The sequence below is a fragment of the Magnolia sinica genome, chromosome 2 (assembly GCF_029962835.1).
Source record: "Magnolia sinica isolate HGM2019 chromosome 2, MsV1, whole genome shotgun sequence".
In the NCBI taxonomy this organism is placed as follows: Eukaryota; Viridiplantae; Streptophyta; class Magnoliopsida; order Magnoliales; family Magnoliaceae; genus Magnolia; species Magnolia sinica.
The window spans coordinates 83,092,428-83,109,282 of NC_080574.1; the positions used below are offsets into that span (position 1 = coordinate 83,092,428).

The 16,855-nt window shown below is 38.7% G+C and overlaps 1 protein-coding gene across 4 annotated transcripts in view; it reads left to right on the plus strand.

The window, feature by feature from the left end:
- Positions 1–15,757, plus strand: part of LOC131237227 (receptor homology region, transmembrane domain- and RING domain-containing protein 1) — an 89,546-nt gene extending 73,789 nt beyond the window's left edge. The window contains exon 4 of one of the 4 annotated variants that reach the window (XM_058234907.1): positions 15,426–15,757. In XM_058234907.1, the coding sequence (XP_058090890.1) occupies positions 15,426–15,583 (158 nt within the window). In that variant the 3' untranslated portion in view covers positions 15,584–15,757. Of the gene's footprint in view, positions 1–14,913; positions 15,280–15,322 lie in introns of those variants that run through there. The other 3 variants (XM_058234910.1, XM_058234909.1, XM_058234906.1) reach the window with 3 other exon arrangements.
- The last annotated feature ends 1,098 nt before the right edge of the window (positions 15,758–16,855 follow it).

Consider the following 16,855-nt stretch of genomic DNA (forward strand, 5'->3'; position numbering starts at 1 on the left):
ATATGTATGATAAGTACTTCTGTCGGATCGAGAGAAGCGAATAAATAGGCTGGGTTTAGGATGTAAGTAGCCGAATACAATGGAGATGACATTTGGGTGTCCCATCTTCTATCTATAATATCTATAATGAGCTTGTAATCACTTTCACTATAGTTAAAATGGTTCATGATTTTATTTCCCGCCCTCTCCATCGCATCATATATGCAACCCATTGGAGTCTTCTTATCCTCGTCCACCAATCGCAACATAGTAACTAAGAGGTCAAATGCTTTTAGTGCATTTACCACTTAAGTCTAAAAACTTTGCGAAAGGATTATTTGTTGAACTTGTTTCCCTTCAGCCTTCTTTGACCAAGGCCCACTTGTAAAATCGGTTGACATTACAAAGCTTCTAAGTTTCGATTTTTTTACATGTAATCTTTATAGTGTTAAGAAGGTTGTAGTGAAACGGGTGACTGCTGGACATAGAAGTTATCCCCAATGTGTTTTCTCATTCGATTGAGAAGAATAATGTATTTGTATATAAAGACCGTGATTTTTTTAACAATTGCAATCATTTTTAAAAATAACATACTTATATCTTCTGACATCATATCAACACAGTGGGACGCACAGTGGGTCCAAAATAAACGGCACCTCTTCTCCTTAAGAAGATGACTGATGGCTACATATGAGGCTGTGTTATCTGTAATTACCTGGACAATGTATTCTTTACCTATTTCTTTAACTACACTATATAATAATTTAAACAAGTTATCTCTAGTATGCGAATGACCCGATGCATTCACAGACTTCAAGAACATTGTTTCAGCTGGACGATTCACCAGAAAGTTTATGAGAGACCGATCGGATTTATCGGTCCATCCATTGGCCATGAGTAAACACCCATATGTTTTCCACAATTCCTTATATTTGACTATAAAGGATCATGTATAATCAAATTCGGCTTCGAGGCACGTCTCCCTCATTTCATGATATGAAGGAAGTTTAAGCTTAGGTCTAAATTGACCTGTAACCTCAACCACTTATATTGAATAGTGGTTTTCCTATCTTTTTGTTTATACTGGTTTTCTAAAGTTGTTTGAGTCGACCCTTTGCCCTGACGCCTTTGGTTGGCCACATTCTCAGGGTGTGGTCTACACCATCTATCCATGGGCCCATGCCCTCAGGCTCTTTTCGAGGCTGTTGGTGGTTTAGACCGGCCTGTCAAAGTATGGGCGGTATGGCTAGCTTTACCAACATCAACTACATTTATATCCTCATACACATTTTGTTCCATATATTCCACTTGACATAAGGCTAGGGTTGTACATTAAACCGAGTCGAGTCGAGGTGGGCCAATCTCGGCTTGACTCATCCGAGCTTTACTCTAGTTTGAGCTTGAGCTCTCCCTCGAGCTTGAAGCTTGGCTTGTTTGCCAAAGCTTTCGAGTTGAGCTCGAGTCGAGCTAGTGGATCGAGTCGAGTGGAGCTTACCTCGAGTCGAGTTGAGCCTGTTCCCACATCAATTTATTATATTTTTTGGTAAAAAATATAAATTAAAAGTTAATTATATTGTATGTTCTTATGAGTTAAAAAGAGAACCGGGGTTATTTCCTAATAATGTATGCTAGGGAAGTTCTATGGGAGATGATAGTATGATACGGTGAGCGCGTATAGATGGAGTATGGTAGAGCCATCTCTCCGTAGTATATGTTTCTGAGTAGCTGACCATTTACTACCATCCATTTGGTTGACCCTATTGCTAGCAGAAAGTTTCTCCCTGATTTGAAGACCCCGGTCATCTGATCATGGAATTACCTTCTGCTGAATGTCGGCTGCCCATTGTGCCTTTTCCCTTAACCATCTAATCGTAAGCATTAATTGAGGTCTTAGAGTATTCACGCTAAGGAGATTTTTTAGGCATCTCCCATCCATGATAGGGCCCATCAGATCAATAGTCCTGATCACCAGAACATAACTCCACATCAGTTCTTTAGGGATGTTGATGAGCAGGACGCACCTAATTTTATTTACTGATGTAATGAAGTAGACTTGTCCATAAACAGATACAATTCAGAAGTTATTCATTAGAGCCATAATTCATTAAGAGAAGATCACATTAAAATACACATTTACCACTATAAACAAACATAGATGAATAGTTAATGCCTCTATTAAGTCATGTTATTGCTTTAAAATAATAATTTCTTTATCTAAAATCTCCCTCACTCAGTGATGGATTTGAAGTACTAATAACACTAGAATACATTAGTAGAAAACAATTCTCGAGTGTCGCTTTTCTCGTATTTAATTGGGCCTTACATTAGTAGAAAACAATTCACGAGTGTCGCCTATCATATTTCTTAAAATATACAAAGATCAGATGATCATTGCTATTGGATTGGTGACCAATGACCATCAAAGCGGCGGTAGAAAAAACAATGGTTAACGGCTAAACACACGTTTTTGAATTATAGATATCTGACATACAAGATTGTTTTGTCAATGTGTTTTTTGAAAGCTCAACCCCATTCAAAAGATGCATTTAGCCAGAATGAATAGACCTAAAAAATAAAATAAAAAAATAAAATAAAATAAAATAAAATTCAAGCCATTCCAAAACCCTAGTAGGCCACAAAATATGATTTTAGAGGTTTTAGCCATGATTTACATGGTGTGGCCCACCTGAGGAAGGGATGTGATGGGGACATCACGTGCACACGCGCACTCACGCTGCCCCCCCTACGTACGTATGTATGTAGGAGGAGGACCCCACCATCGATCTGGCTCGATGACGACGTTCAAGGAGGGCCTCCTAGCTAGAAGTCAAGTTTTGGTTAAGAAAAGTGGCCCGATAGTCAAGAAAAGCCCACCATGGGCTCTCATGATCGTGGCCCACTCATCGGATTGGTTTTATATTTTAGGTTTTGCTTATTGTTATTATTTAGAACATCGTGAACGCTTTAGATTTCCTTGTTTGGTTTTTATTTTAGTTTACTTCATCGCCAAGTAATAGGTGTCGCACATGGTGCGAGTTTTGGGGTATAGGATTTTCCCTATAAATAGGCACCCCTTGTAGTTCTTTTGATTCATTGAAGTTAATAAAAAATTCCTGCTTTATTTTTCTGCTCTCTTCGTGAGTTGTGGAAGAATTCAAAAGTGGGTGCGAAGCCCTCCCTTTTCGAAAGGCTAACTACTGTGGTGCGAAGCCACATCGATCCCAATTCACCCCCATCTTCCATCATCTTTTTTTCCATCTTCCCCCACCATCCGTACTTCGAATTTGTCCTTTTGTTGCATCAGATTTCTTTATTACAGCAGGTTTCCAGATTTCGGCCCGCAGGCAAGCTGAAACTTCGGCGGAGCACCACGCACAAATCGTACATCGGATCGAGCTTAGATTTGGGAGTTTTGGAGTCCATCCCTGACCGACCAGGGCCAAGGTGGCCTTTTTCTGAATAGTGGGCCCCACACACCCGCGGCTGGGATCACACGCACGTCCGTCTGGGCCATTGTTGCTGTCCACACGCGGGATCATCTTTTGGCTCAGGTTTTTATCCTCTTTTATCCTCTCATAGCCGTTTTTCATGAGTCCTAACCCTAGATTACATGATCCCTAATTGATTTGCCCCTTTTTATCACCTTAGGGTTCCTTGAATTGAAATTAGGGAATCCCTTGGATTAGGGACTGATTTTTATGCATGAGTAATTGATTTTATTTTCCTTTGACATCGTTTGGTTTATAATTTTTATTGGTCCAATCCTAGCTTGTGTCGGCTTAGACCCGCATAGATTCCCCTTTTTAATTGAATGTTTGGATTTTCATGTGGGACGTTGAATTTGTGTGATTGTTTCTGAATTGGTAGGGTCTAAGCCTGAAATCTTGCATATCATATTTAATTTTCCATGTCCTGCATCAAATTTGGTATCAGAGCCTAGGGTTCTTGTAGGGGAATTCATTACATGTTTAGAGTTTGGTTGTTTATGTCCATTACGCATCAATTCTCATCATATGTGGCTGTTTGGAGGTCCATAAACCCTGAAATAACTTGCTGAAATTTTCTGTTATCCCCTTATTTGAATTATTTTAGAAATTAACTTAGTTTTCTATTTCAATGTTTAGAAACTTTCCTTTTCTGTTTTTTTATAAACTAATTTTTTAGAAACTTTCTTAATCTGTTTTTAGAAACTAATTTCCTTTCCTTTTTCTTTTTTAGAAACTAATTTACTTTCCTTTTTCTTTTTTAGAAACTAACTTACTTGAAAGTATTTAAGAAAATCACATAAGAAATGGAAGACAATAGCAATCTCAAACACAGTCATTTTTATAGTGGTTCGACTATTTGTCTACTCCACTTCCAGCAAATGCACTCAACCCTTGAGTGTACCGGATCTCACTAAGGAGGTTTCACAACAGGTTCACCTCAAACCAGAGGTTTTAAATCAGGTTCACCTCTAACCAGTACAACCTACACTTAGGCTGACACAATGTGTCTACACGACACTGTTTATGCTCCCATGAGCAAGGGTCAACATATAGCACCCGACTTTTAGGCCACACTGGCCAAGGACCTTCACAAGGACCCAAAGGTTTATGCTCTCCATAGAGAAAGGGTCAACACAAAGCACCCGACTTTTAGGCCACACTGGCCAAGGACCTTCACAAGGACCTAAAGGTTTATGTTCTTCACAGAGCAAGGGTCAACACAAAGTACCCCCACGTACACTCCCGCCGAAGGCCTCCTACGAGGACTTGCAAGGGGTGAGAAACACCTTTGACCCAATCTTAAGAAGGAATGATCACAAGGGTCCTCTGAACTCTAATGACTTACAGATAAGTAGATGAGCCCCGTTTAGCGCGTTGTTGAAGATCTTCTCCTTTGATGACGAAGAATCTTCTGCTTCCTTGAACCGCAACTTAGAAGATATACCAATACATGGCGACGGGTTGGGTCAAGGTTATAATGGAATCCTACTCTATTAAATCTTTTCCTACAAGGGAGATAGAGCAATTCCAATCATCTATGCATTCAAGGCATCCCAACTTAATGATTTGCCATTAAGGTGGTAGCTGCAGGATCCTTGAATGAGGAAGTTCATTCCCCAATCCACTCTATTGTATGTCAATGATGAGGGTGGATTGGAGGATGAACTCCCATGAGAGAAAAAGGCTTAGGGTATATGATCTAGGGTTAAACACACAAAAACACTCTCTATTTTCTCTCCAAAACAACCAAGGTCAAGCTCTCATTAAATAGGCAAAAGGTTCCAACGGATATAAAATGGTCATATTTTTTACAGAGTTCGATATCATCGAGCAGGGTCGATATCATCGAGCGTATACTCTCGACAGCATCGACTAGCTGCTCGATGACGTGAACTCAAATGTCAAACGCTTTTGAAACCTTTTGTCAACTGGTCAAGGAAATCGAACATGCGTCAATGTCATCGGATTTCGAACTCCGATTTCATCGACCCGAGGTTCGATTCCTCAACATTTGAAAATGTGAGAGACTTGACTTTGAAGGTTTTTCAGGAACAGATATGATCGAGCTTCACTCGATATCATCGGAATTTTAATATCGATGATATTAAGGGCAGTGTCGATTCATCGATAATTCCAAGGAATTTTCCTATAAGTTTGCTGGATAGTTTCTGTCCACTTTCGATGACATTGACCATGCCTCGATATGATCAATATTTGAATATCGATTTTATCGAGTGACCCTCGATCCGAGAAAAATATCCTGAAAAACTTGCTGGATGTAAATGTGTCCTAATCTGATATCATCGAAGGGCTTCCGATATCATCGAGATTTGAACTCCGAGGATATCGAGAAGCTCTTCGATATATAAAAGATTACATGTATTGTCTTAGCAGAATTTTGGACACAGCAGACCTGATGTCGATTTTATCGAGTCTACTCGATGGACTCGAGATTCAAATTTCGATGATATCGAACCCTCTATCGATACATCGATAATTCCGTCTAGATATCTTTGTGGTTGCTAGACATCTTATGTCCTCATTTCAATAATATCGAGTGAGCTTCGAGGAGATCGAAAACAAGGTTTGATTTCATCGAACCACTTGTCAATAAATCGACAAAGGCAGAAAACTTAGAGATTTTTCTGAGTTTGAAAAAAGTTTTCTAACCATAATCCCTTAAGGTGTTCTAACCAATTTTAAGGGTTTTAATTACCTGGTGTTTTGGGACATGGGATGTGAGGCTCAAGATTTACTTGTAACGAGTTCGGGCACACATCCAGTTGAGGCAGTTGCTTGATCAATCTTCCTATAGGGCTCTTCTGCCTAGCTAACTCAACGCACACGCTAATTGACAAACCAGGGCACTTTCAATCTCCCCCTTTGTCAATTACGTGACAAAACACCAAAACACCCAAGAACAACGTCTAGATTTACACCCTAAATTGTGTGTACATGAACTTTACACAATTTTACAAATTTATCTAGTTTGGCCATATACACATCAGTAGCTGGTCCCCCTAGCAGCAATCTCCCCCCGTTTCCTTGCAGCTGCTCCCCCTAACACCTGCACCACCGTCAACAAACAAATACACACAATTTCCCTTCAGGATGTGGATTTGTTCTCCCCCTTTTTGTTAGTCATTGGCAAAGGATAACATAACAGCTGATATTGACTGAAGTTTAGATAATATGGGAGAACTAAAAATCAGGGAGCATAAGCACAGTAGATAAATGAACAAGATCATCTCATTTCAGAAAACATATATGCTTATCAGGACAAGAAGAGCAGTGAATAGCAGAGAATCTGAAAATAACGAGCAAGCATCACACGCATAGTTGATAGAAACCAGATAAACCAGGGAGAACAGGGAATTGCAAAATATGGCAGTAAGATATATTAGATGTAATTAGCCATAGCCCAACAATATCCAAAAGTGTGTGTGTATATATATATACGGCCCAAGATTGGCAGTAGCATAATCATTCATCCCCAAAAAAATATCAAGCCCATTCATGGGCACAAAAAAAAAACAGAGTATAGGCCTCACTCAGAGAGGAAAAAAAACTTGTCAAACTCTGCAAGTTAGTAATTCATCACTTACACATATAGGATCGTAGGGCATTCAAAAAGATATTTATGCCCTAAGCATTCCAAGGAGACTCCAGGTAAGTGACGAAGGGAAGGACACACTATAGATATCGAAAGCCTGGGTATGCTTATTGTGCAGGAAGAGAATCTAGAATTTGTTTTGTAGCACGTTGCAAAACCACCAACATGTGTTTGATCTCTGAAAGACAGGCTTCACAGTCATCAAGTCGTTTCATCATGTGAGATTGTCCGTCCAGAAGGTTTTGTATAATGTCTTGTTCTGTGAAAGCCTTAGTGAGATTACCAGAGTCAGGGCTGCGCACAGGATTGCTCTTGCCTGAGGTTGAGTCAGTTTTTCCATCATGAAACACATTGTCAATGATATTCAGGTTGCAAATGTCTTCGTAGTTGAACCAGGCACACGGGTGCGGGAGATCATTAGTCGGAGGTAGCCCAATTTGTCGGGAAAGCTTCGACATCAGACACGGGAATGGAAGTGTAGTGATGTATTCTTCTGTAGACACACGGATTAACTGTTGGAGAAGAAGAGTGGGTAGACACACTGGAATACCTTGATTAACATCATACAGAATATTGAGGATGTATGGAGAAATCTTGTTGCTCGATACTTCAGAGGGATAGACATTTGCACTGAAGATGCTGTGAAGAATTTTATAGGCAGGACTGAGATGCTTAACATGAAGAACATTTTTTGCATTTCTAGGAATTGTAGCTCCATTACATAATGCTCGAGTGACTTCACCCCATACTCCAAGACCGTTCAGGTTCAGTTCCGATATAGGTATCCTAATGACTTCTACACCAACTAGATGACTTATCAATCTAGGGGTGATGTGCTCGGCCCGATTTATGACAGCGACTGAAATGAGTGGAGGATTATCTTCAACGTTGTAGATTAAGTTCAGAAACTGATGCACCAGATCAGATTGAAATCCTCCCCCAAAATTTACGATATTGCCCCATCCAATCAGTTCAAGGAGATTGATGATCCCAAAAGGTTCAATACACTTGCTATGAACTGCTCGTTCTGCCACAATTTCTAACTCTGAAAATGAAGATGAGGCAGTTACATTTTTCTTACCTCTCTTGCTTTTAGTTGAGGTACTTTGTGGAAGAACCAGACCTTTGTCTTTAGACATTGCTGCTTGGGATGAGATAAGATTTGGATTTCAAAAACTGTTATGAGAGATGCAATGCCAAAATGTGATCAACAAGTGATACTCTTTTTCAGTTCTCCCGTCCTTTATTGAGCAGTAACTTTCGATATCATCGATCATAGGTTCGATGATATCGATATACCCTAATGGATATTTTCAATGAAGAGTTCGAGGGAAGATCAATCGACCTAACGTTTCAGCTCCTCGAGAGGTTGTCGATGGTATCGATTCTTGGTCGATGTAATCGAAAGGTTCACGTGACGTATCAACCGACATATCGAAGGTGAATATTTTTCATTTTCAGCTTTTTGACAAACTGTCGTGTATAATTTAGTATATCCTTGAATCAGATAGTGCATATCGCAAAATTTTGTACACTTATGAACAAATCAAAATTATAAACATCAAGATGTTTATATACAAAAAGATTAAGGTGAGAAACCTCAAATATATTATTAGAAGTTCAGTAAAAATTGCATCTTTTCAGCAGCTATCCAGATCTAGATGCTTGACCTGAGCTTGTTTTTCTATGCTCAATATTCCTAGGCAGATGGATCAGCCTTTCCTTTACCTTTAATGACATAGCAGTGGTTATTTGTGCGAGAACCCTTCATCACTGATTTCCTTGAGAGGTCTAGAATCTCGCATTTTTCTTTGTTGAATGTAACCACATGCTCATTGTCACATATTTGACAAATGCTTAAAAGATTATGTGTTAATCCTTTTATGTAAAAGGTATTCTCATTTTTGAGCAAATTTATTCCTTTGATAATTCCCTATCCAATTACCTTAGCGGTGCTTCCGTCTCCATAGGTGACTATCCCATCATTAAGATCTGAATAATTTGAAAGGAGAGATTTGTCACCTATAACATGTCTTGAGCAACCGCTAGCGAGGTACCACTTAGTATCATTGCCTGTTATATGATTTGAGTGAGTGACCAAACAATTTTTCTTTTCTTTTACTACCCATTTTGTAATAAGATTTTTAACTGTGGTAGTTTTTTTAGGCAACTGAATCGTATTTCCACATTTGTTTAATTCAACTGCTTGATTTGATAACTTCTTCTTTCTGTTAGTCATTCTGGGTGGTGATGGATGTGTATTTCTTCTATTCATATTCCTAGGTGGGCTCCTGACATTTTGTTTTATTCCTCTGGTCGGTCTATATTTACCTATATGATTTTGACCAGAATTATGTTGAGTCCATCTACGTGACATGCATTCAAACTTATAATGACCAAAATCACCACATAAATGACAAACAGGAGTGGTTCTTGATGAACTTCCTAAAGCAGCAGATTTTTCAGCCATTGGTGTTGCATTTCCAGTTTTTGTTTTAAATTTATCATATCCTAAGCCACTCTTATCCTTTCCGGGTCTTCCCATACCTAAGAGTTTTTCTAATTTCTCACCACTCTGGGAAAACTCATAGTTTATCTCAGCTAATTTTCTGGATTCTTTTAAATCAAACAGGAGTGTGTGATTTTCATTTTGAAGGAGCATGTTTTTATCTTTTAATAGCTCAACTTGTTTGTTTAGTTTGTCAAACTCGGATTTAAGGAAGGTATTGATTCTTTCTAATCTATCATTATCTGAATGATATTGCTGTAGATCATTAATTAGATGAGTATTAATTTCCAAAGTTTTATCCAGATCTTTTTGCAGCAATTCCTTTTTGTTTTCAGACATTCCAAGTCTTTTAAGGATGTTGATGCTATGAATATAGAGTTGATTGTAAGCATCCTGTAGTTTATCATGTTCCTCTTCTTCCTTCTTAGTTTCCTCATTATCAGATGGAAATGATTCAGTGGCTTGTGGTTCTTCATCGTTCTTAGTTTCGATGGGAATGATTGGAGCAGTAGAGACCATAAGAATTTTCAGGGATTTCTGGTCTCCATCACTCTCTGAGTCGCTGCATTCTGAGTTTGACTCTTCCGTATCATCCCATGTGGCTGCCATTATTTTTCCTTTCTAAACTTTTGACAGGTATAACATTGTGGTTCCTTGGACTTTTTACTAGATTTACCTGTGAAATGTTTGTTGTTCATCTATCTTCGTTTTCTCTTTCACTCTCAATGTCCTCATTTGTTGTATTCTTTGAAGTTTTGAGGACAGTGATTTTGGATTTAGAGGTTTGTTTGAAATGTAGTTCAAATGTTTGTAGGGAACCTACTATCTACTTTCATTTCATCTATGTTTCTACACTTCTCAATGGTTGTTACTTTAGGATTGAAATGTTCCAGCAGTGATCTTAGTATTTTCCTATAGATTTTTAGGACTGAAACTTTCTCACCTAATCCACCCATAGAGTTGCAAATGATGTTCAGTTTTGTGAAAAACTCCATGAAGGCCTCATGCTCTTCCATTCTGAGACTTTTAAGCTGTGATGTTAGGAGTTGCAGTTTGCATCTCTTCACAGTGCTTGTTCCTTCATGGGTTGTTTCTAACAAATCCCATGCTTCTTTGGTTGTCCCACACATACTGATTTGATTGAAAATGTCTTGGGATACAGCACAGTAGTTAGTATTCATAGCTTTGGCTTCAGATGTTTGTTTTTCTTTATCGAATGCTGTCCACATTTCTTTGGATTTCGGTTTGGTGATAGCTGTCCCATTTTCAAGTACTATTTGTTTGGTTGGTGGCACGTATCCTCTTTCAACAATGTCCCAAACATCATGATCTAAAGATCTCTAAAAGTAGTGCATTCTAGCCTTCCAATATGCATAATTTGATTCATCAAACACTGGAGGTCTAGTGACCAATGAGCCCTCTCCTTTGGCCATATTACCAACTTCAGTCAAGATCACTATCTAGGCGATGAAGCCCTTAAGAGAGACCCGCTTTGATACCAAATGAAATTGCGGTAATAACCGCTTTAGTTGAAGTAGGAATATGTCAATATGTCCTAGAGGGGGGTGAATAGGACTTTTTAATATTTTATGACAATTTAATCTAATCCTAAAAGCAAGCATACATTAGGATTACTAAAGAGTAACTCTACTGGCTTCCAAGCCCCGTAGAGGATCCAATCATAAAACTATTTGAGAGATAAACAATATGCAAATCAGTTTATGATGGATATGACTGTGTGTGTGAGGCGTGATCTCAGATAATGAAGTATGAAAGTATTTAAGAAAACCACACAAGTAATGGAAGACAATAGCAATCTCAAACACAGTCATTTTTATAGTGGTTCGACTACTTGTCTACTCCACTTTCGGCAAACGCACTCAACCCTTGAGTATACTGGATCACACTAAGGAGGTTTCACAACAGGTTCACCTCAAACCGGAGGTTTTAAATTAGGTTCACCTCTAACCAGTACAACCTACACTTAGGCTGACACAATGTGTCTACACGACACTGTTTATGCTCCCATGAGCAAGGGTCAACACATAGCACCCGACTTTTAGGCCACACTGGCCAAGGAGCTTCACAAGGACCCAAAGGTTTATGCTCTCCACAAAGCAAGGGTCAACACAAAGCACCCGACTTTTAGGCCACACTGGCCAAGGACCTTCACAAGGACCTAAAGGTTTATGCTCTCCACAGAGCAAGGATCAACACAAAGCACCCCCACGTACACTCCCGCTGGAGGCCTCCTACAAGGACTTGCAAGGGGTGAGAAACACCTTTGACCCAATCTTAAGAAGGAATGATCACAAGGGTCCTCTGGACTCTAATGACTTACAGATAAGTAGATGAGCCCCGTTTAGCGCGTTGTTGAAGATCTCCTCCTTTGATGACGAAGAATCTTCTGCTTCCTTAAACCGCAGCTCAGAAGATATACCAATACATGGTGACAGGTTGGGTCAAGGTTATAATGGAATCCTACTCTATTAAATGTTTTCCTATAAGGAAGATAGAGCGATTCTAATCATCTATGTATTCAAGGTATCCCAGCTTAATGATTTGCCATTAAGGTGGTAGTTGCAGGATCCTTGAATGCGGAAGTTCATTCCCCAATCCGCTCTATTGTATGTCAATGATAAGGGTGGATTGGAGGATGAACTCCCATGAGAGAAAAAGGCTTAGGGTATATGATCTAGGGTTAAACACACAAAAGCGTTCTCTATTTTCTCTCCAAAACAACTAAGGTCAAGCTCTCATTAAATAGGCAAAAGGTTCCAACAGATATAAAACGGTCATATTTTTGACAGAGTTCGATATCATCGAGCGTATACTCTCGATAGCATCGACTAGCCGCTCGATGACGCGAACTGAAATGTCAAACGCTTTTGAAACCTTTTGCCAGCTGGTCGAGGAAATGGAACATGCGTCGATGTCATCAGATTTCGAACTCCGATTTCATCGACACGAGGTTCAATTCCTCGACATTTGAAAATGTGAGAGACTTGACTTTGAAGATTTTTCAGGAACAGATATGATCGAGCTTCACTCGATATCATCGGAATTTGAATATCGATGATATCGAGGGCAGTGTCGATTCATCGATAATTCCAAGGAATTTTCCTATAAGTTTGCTGGACAGTTTCTGTCCACTTTCGATGACATCGACCATGCCTCGATATGATCGATATTTGAATATCGATTTTATCGAGTGACTCTCGATCCGAGAAAAATATCCTGAAAAACTTGCTGGATGTAAATGTGTCCTAATCCGATATCATCAAAGGGCTTCCGATATCATCGGGATTTGAACTCCAAGGTTATCGAGAAGCTCTTCGATATATCGAAGATTACATGGTTTGCCTTATCAAAACTTTGGACACAACAGACCTGATGTCAATTTTATCGAGTCTACTCGATGGACTCGAGATTCAAATTTCGATGATATCAAACCCTCTATCGATACATCGATAATTCCGTCCAGATATCTTTGTGGTTGCTGGACATCTTATGTCCTCATTTCGATAATATCGAGTGAGCTTCGAGGACATCGACAACAAGGTTCAATTTCATCGAACCACTTGTCGATAAATCGACAAAGGCAGAAAACTTAGAGATTTTTCTGAGTTTGAAAAAAGTTTTCTAACCATAATCCCTTAGGGTGTTCTAACCAATTTTAAGGGTTTTAATTACCTGGTGTTTTGGGACATGGGATGTGAGGCTCAAGATTTACCTGTGACGAGTTCGGGCACACATCCAGTTGAGGCAGTTGCTTGATCAATCTTCCTATAGGGCTCTTCTGCCTAGCTAACTCAACGCACACGCTAATTGACAAACCAGGGCACTTTCAGTCAAGACTAAAGAGATGGGAGAGAGAGAGAGAGAGAGAGAGAGAGAGAGAGAGAGAGAGTTACACTTACACACTTGCACTAGTAGTAGTAGAAGGGTAGAGATAAAAGAAAAGGAGAAAGATGAGTTAGAGTTACACTTATAGTAGAAGAAGGGATATATATATATATATATATATATATAGAGAGAGAGAGAGAGAGAGAGAGAGAGAGAGAGAGAGAGTTACACAATCTAAAATTTGGAAATATATTCTTGTCTTGACTTTTGAATATTGTAGACTTGTAGTAGAATGTAGATTCTTGCCTTATTTGAACTCTTGCTTGATTCTCGAAATTTGAATCTCGACTTGTAACTTGTAAAATGTAAAAATAAAAAATGTCTTGCTTGACTTGTGTCTTGATTTAAATGTAGAGAAAGAGAGAGAGAGATATAGATTCAAATTTCAATAGAAATGATCAAATGAATGTATAGATTGTAGACAATGAGAATGAATGAATATAGTATTATAGATTGAAGAAATGAGAATGAATGAATGTAGATTGTAAATTGTAGAAATGAGAGTCTAGATTGTAGAACTAGAAATGAAATGAATGAGAATATGAGATAGATGTAGAACTAGAAAATGAAATGAGAGAATGTAAATTACTAAATTGTACTAATAACTCATAGTAATTAGTAAGAAATGAAATTAGAGAATGTACATTACTAAATTGTACTGTTAACTAATAAGTAATAACTAATAGTAATTAGTAAGAGAATGTAGAAAATGAGAGTGAAGAAAATGAAATGAGAGAATATAGAATTATGTAATGTGAGACTTGGGATTTGATGTCTTCTTACTTCTTCTATCTTGAATCTTGAATCTTGATTGAAACCTGAAAGAAGTTGGAGCTTGGGCCTTGGAGACTTGGAACTTGAGAGTTAAAATATGGAGAATGTAAGAAAGAATGAGAGATTTGAAAGTATGAGAGTAGATGAGAGTTTGAGTGAATGAAACCTGCATATAGATGGGACTTGAAGGCCTTTTTATAGGTAAAAAGTCTGGATTTTGCCAAAAAAAAAAGAAGAAGAAGAAGAAGAAGAAGAAGAGGAGTTCCCAACAGTCAGATTTTTTACCGTTAAGCGAATATGCGATCGCATATGCTGTATGGGATCGCACACATCGCATATGTAATATATGTGATTGCATATATGCATTCATTGCATATGCCATGACCGTATATGCAATCAATGCATAAATATACTCATATGCATATTCACATATGCGACCGCACATGATAACATTGTGCATGCTCCACCCCCCCTCCTTTGCTGTCTTTCTTTCTTTCTTTTTCCTATTTAGTACTAAATCCAATAATTCAAGTTGTTGCATATCCCCAGATGGTTTTTAATTATTGGGATTTATTGTTGGAGTGGATTATCATAATAATGCTCCTTGATATAAATCAGAAGCTAATGTGGGACTTCCTTGGCAGAATATCATGCAGTCTGTGTAGACGGATGGCTCACAAAGTGGGGAACATACTGCCCTGTTTGCAAGCATGATGTGAGAGGAGTAACTACTGCAGGCAATCCAGCATGTGGGCCACCCTCACATCCAGCATGTAGGCCAGCCTTACATCCAGCATGTGGGCCACCATCCTTGTTTTGATGTGGGACAAAAGGAAGTGCTGTTTGGGCTCATACCCTTTGTAGTACTCCATTGAATATTTGGTTGGACTGGACACTTCCTGCTTGCTGATGGGTGGTAGATCCAATACTCATGGATTGGTTGGTACTTGGATGCATGCACGCAAGGGAAGAAACAATTTTTTTTTTTTTTAAAATAAAATAAAATTGGGCAGCAACAGAGGATCCTATGCTAATTATTTTATTTTTGGGCAGCATTTGATGTCATTTTTCAAATGATTGGGAGGAGATTTGAATGTGTGTTTATTTCCTAGTGAAATATTTTTCTAGCTTGAAAGAAGCCTGTGTGCATCATCAGCTCTCTTATATTGGAGAAGGCATGACAAGAGTCCAATCATCAGTCTGGAATTCCTGCATGGTGGACCCCATTTTGGATTTGTCCATTGTTCTTCAGGATTAATTCTTGGCATGATTCCAGTCGCTTATAATGGAAAATGTCAAAGAAGAGAAGGTTAGGATTATTATTTTTTCAGCTTTGGCGTGATGGGCCATGAAGATGGACGGGTCAATCTGCTTGCCAAATGTGAATATCTGAGTGGTCTTGTACATATGATATTTGCGTATCTAAACTCGAATGTAACATACTAGCTACTATTGTTTACTTAGTTAATACATAAGATTTTTAAGACTCCGCTGATGGATGGATGCAGCCGCTGCCAGTTAGTACGTACAGACAGGAAATGCCATATATATTATCGCGATACATTTGTTCACTCTGATAAAATTTTCATTCTCATTACAAAATACTGAACAATGTATATAATGGAAAAATGGAGGAAATGACGCAGGTGGCTTTTGTTTGTTAAGTTAATGGGTCAGGCTCTGGCCTCACCTGCTTCCTAGTTGGGTTTGCACCTCACTTGTGGTGTTTGTTAAGTTAATGGGTCAGGCTTGAGCTCATAAGAAGCTTATAAACAGCAACAGGAGTTAGTAATGGGGCTTGTTAGGTAAATGGGTTGAATTGAATTTTGTCCTGCTCATTATTTTACGGGTTGGGCCATGTGCTTCAATTCTATGAGACCTGTTTATTTAATATCTTCATGGGGTTGCAGATTCAAATAAGTTTGCATTCTTGATTGTCGATGACCTATACCGTCCTTGATGTTTAGCATTCTTCTCAGATTATATCCTCCCTTTCTATCCATTTATTCTTGAATACCCACAGATAAGTAATACCTTTGCAAACAATCACATCTTCAATTGGTCATCATTGCAAATACCCATTTTCAAATGTTTTCTTCTGACTGTTGTTAAATTTCTTCTGTTTTGTGTTTTTGTTTTTTTACCCAAATAAACAAAGCTCTATTTAAAATTATTTTGTGGTTTGTCTCATATGAGCATTTTCGTCATTTTCTGATGTTCGGTGGAAGTCATGGAAAAAAAAAAAAAAAAACAGGGAGTGTGGATATTTGGAATAACAGTAAGCAATATTATTTTCATGTTGGCATTTGCATATCTGACAAAGAAAAGAGAGAGAGAGAGAGAGAGAGAGAGAGAGAGAGAGAGAGAGAGACCGTGTGGTCAATCAACTGTCACTCGTTAATCAATCAAGCGGGTAGGATTGACTGTTGTGGTCTTTGTATCTTGGACCTTGGATGGTTGAATGTTCCAGCTATACAAGCAGGGTGAGCGGCAATGCTCAGGGTGTCATCTGCCCTGCTCGTGTAGATTTGTTCTCCGTGGTCTACTCATTGTCCGTCACCTGTGGTGAGCTGGTAACACCCTAAT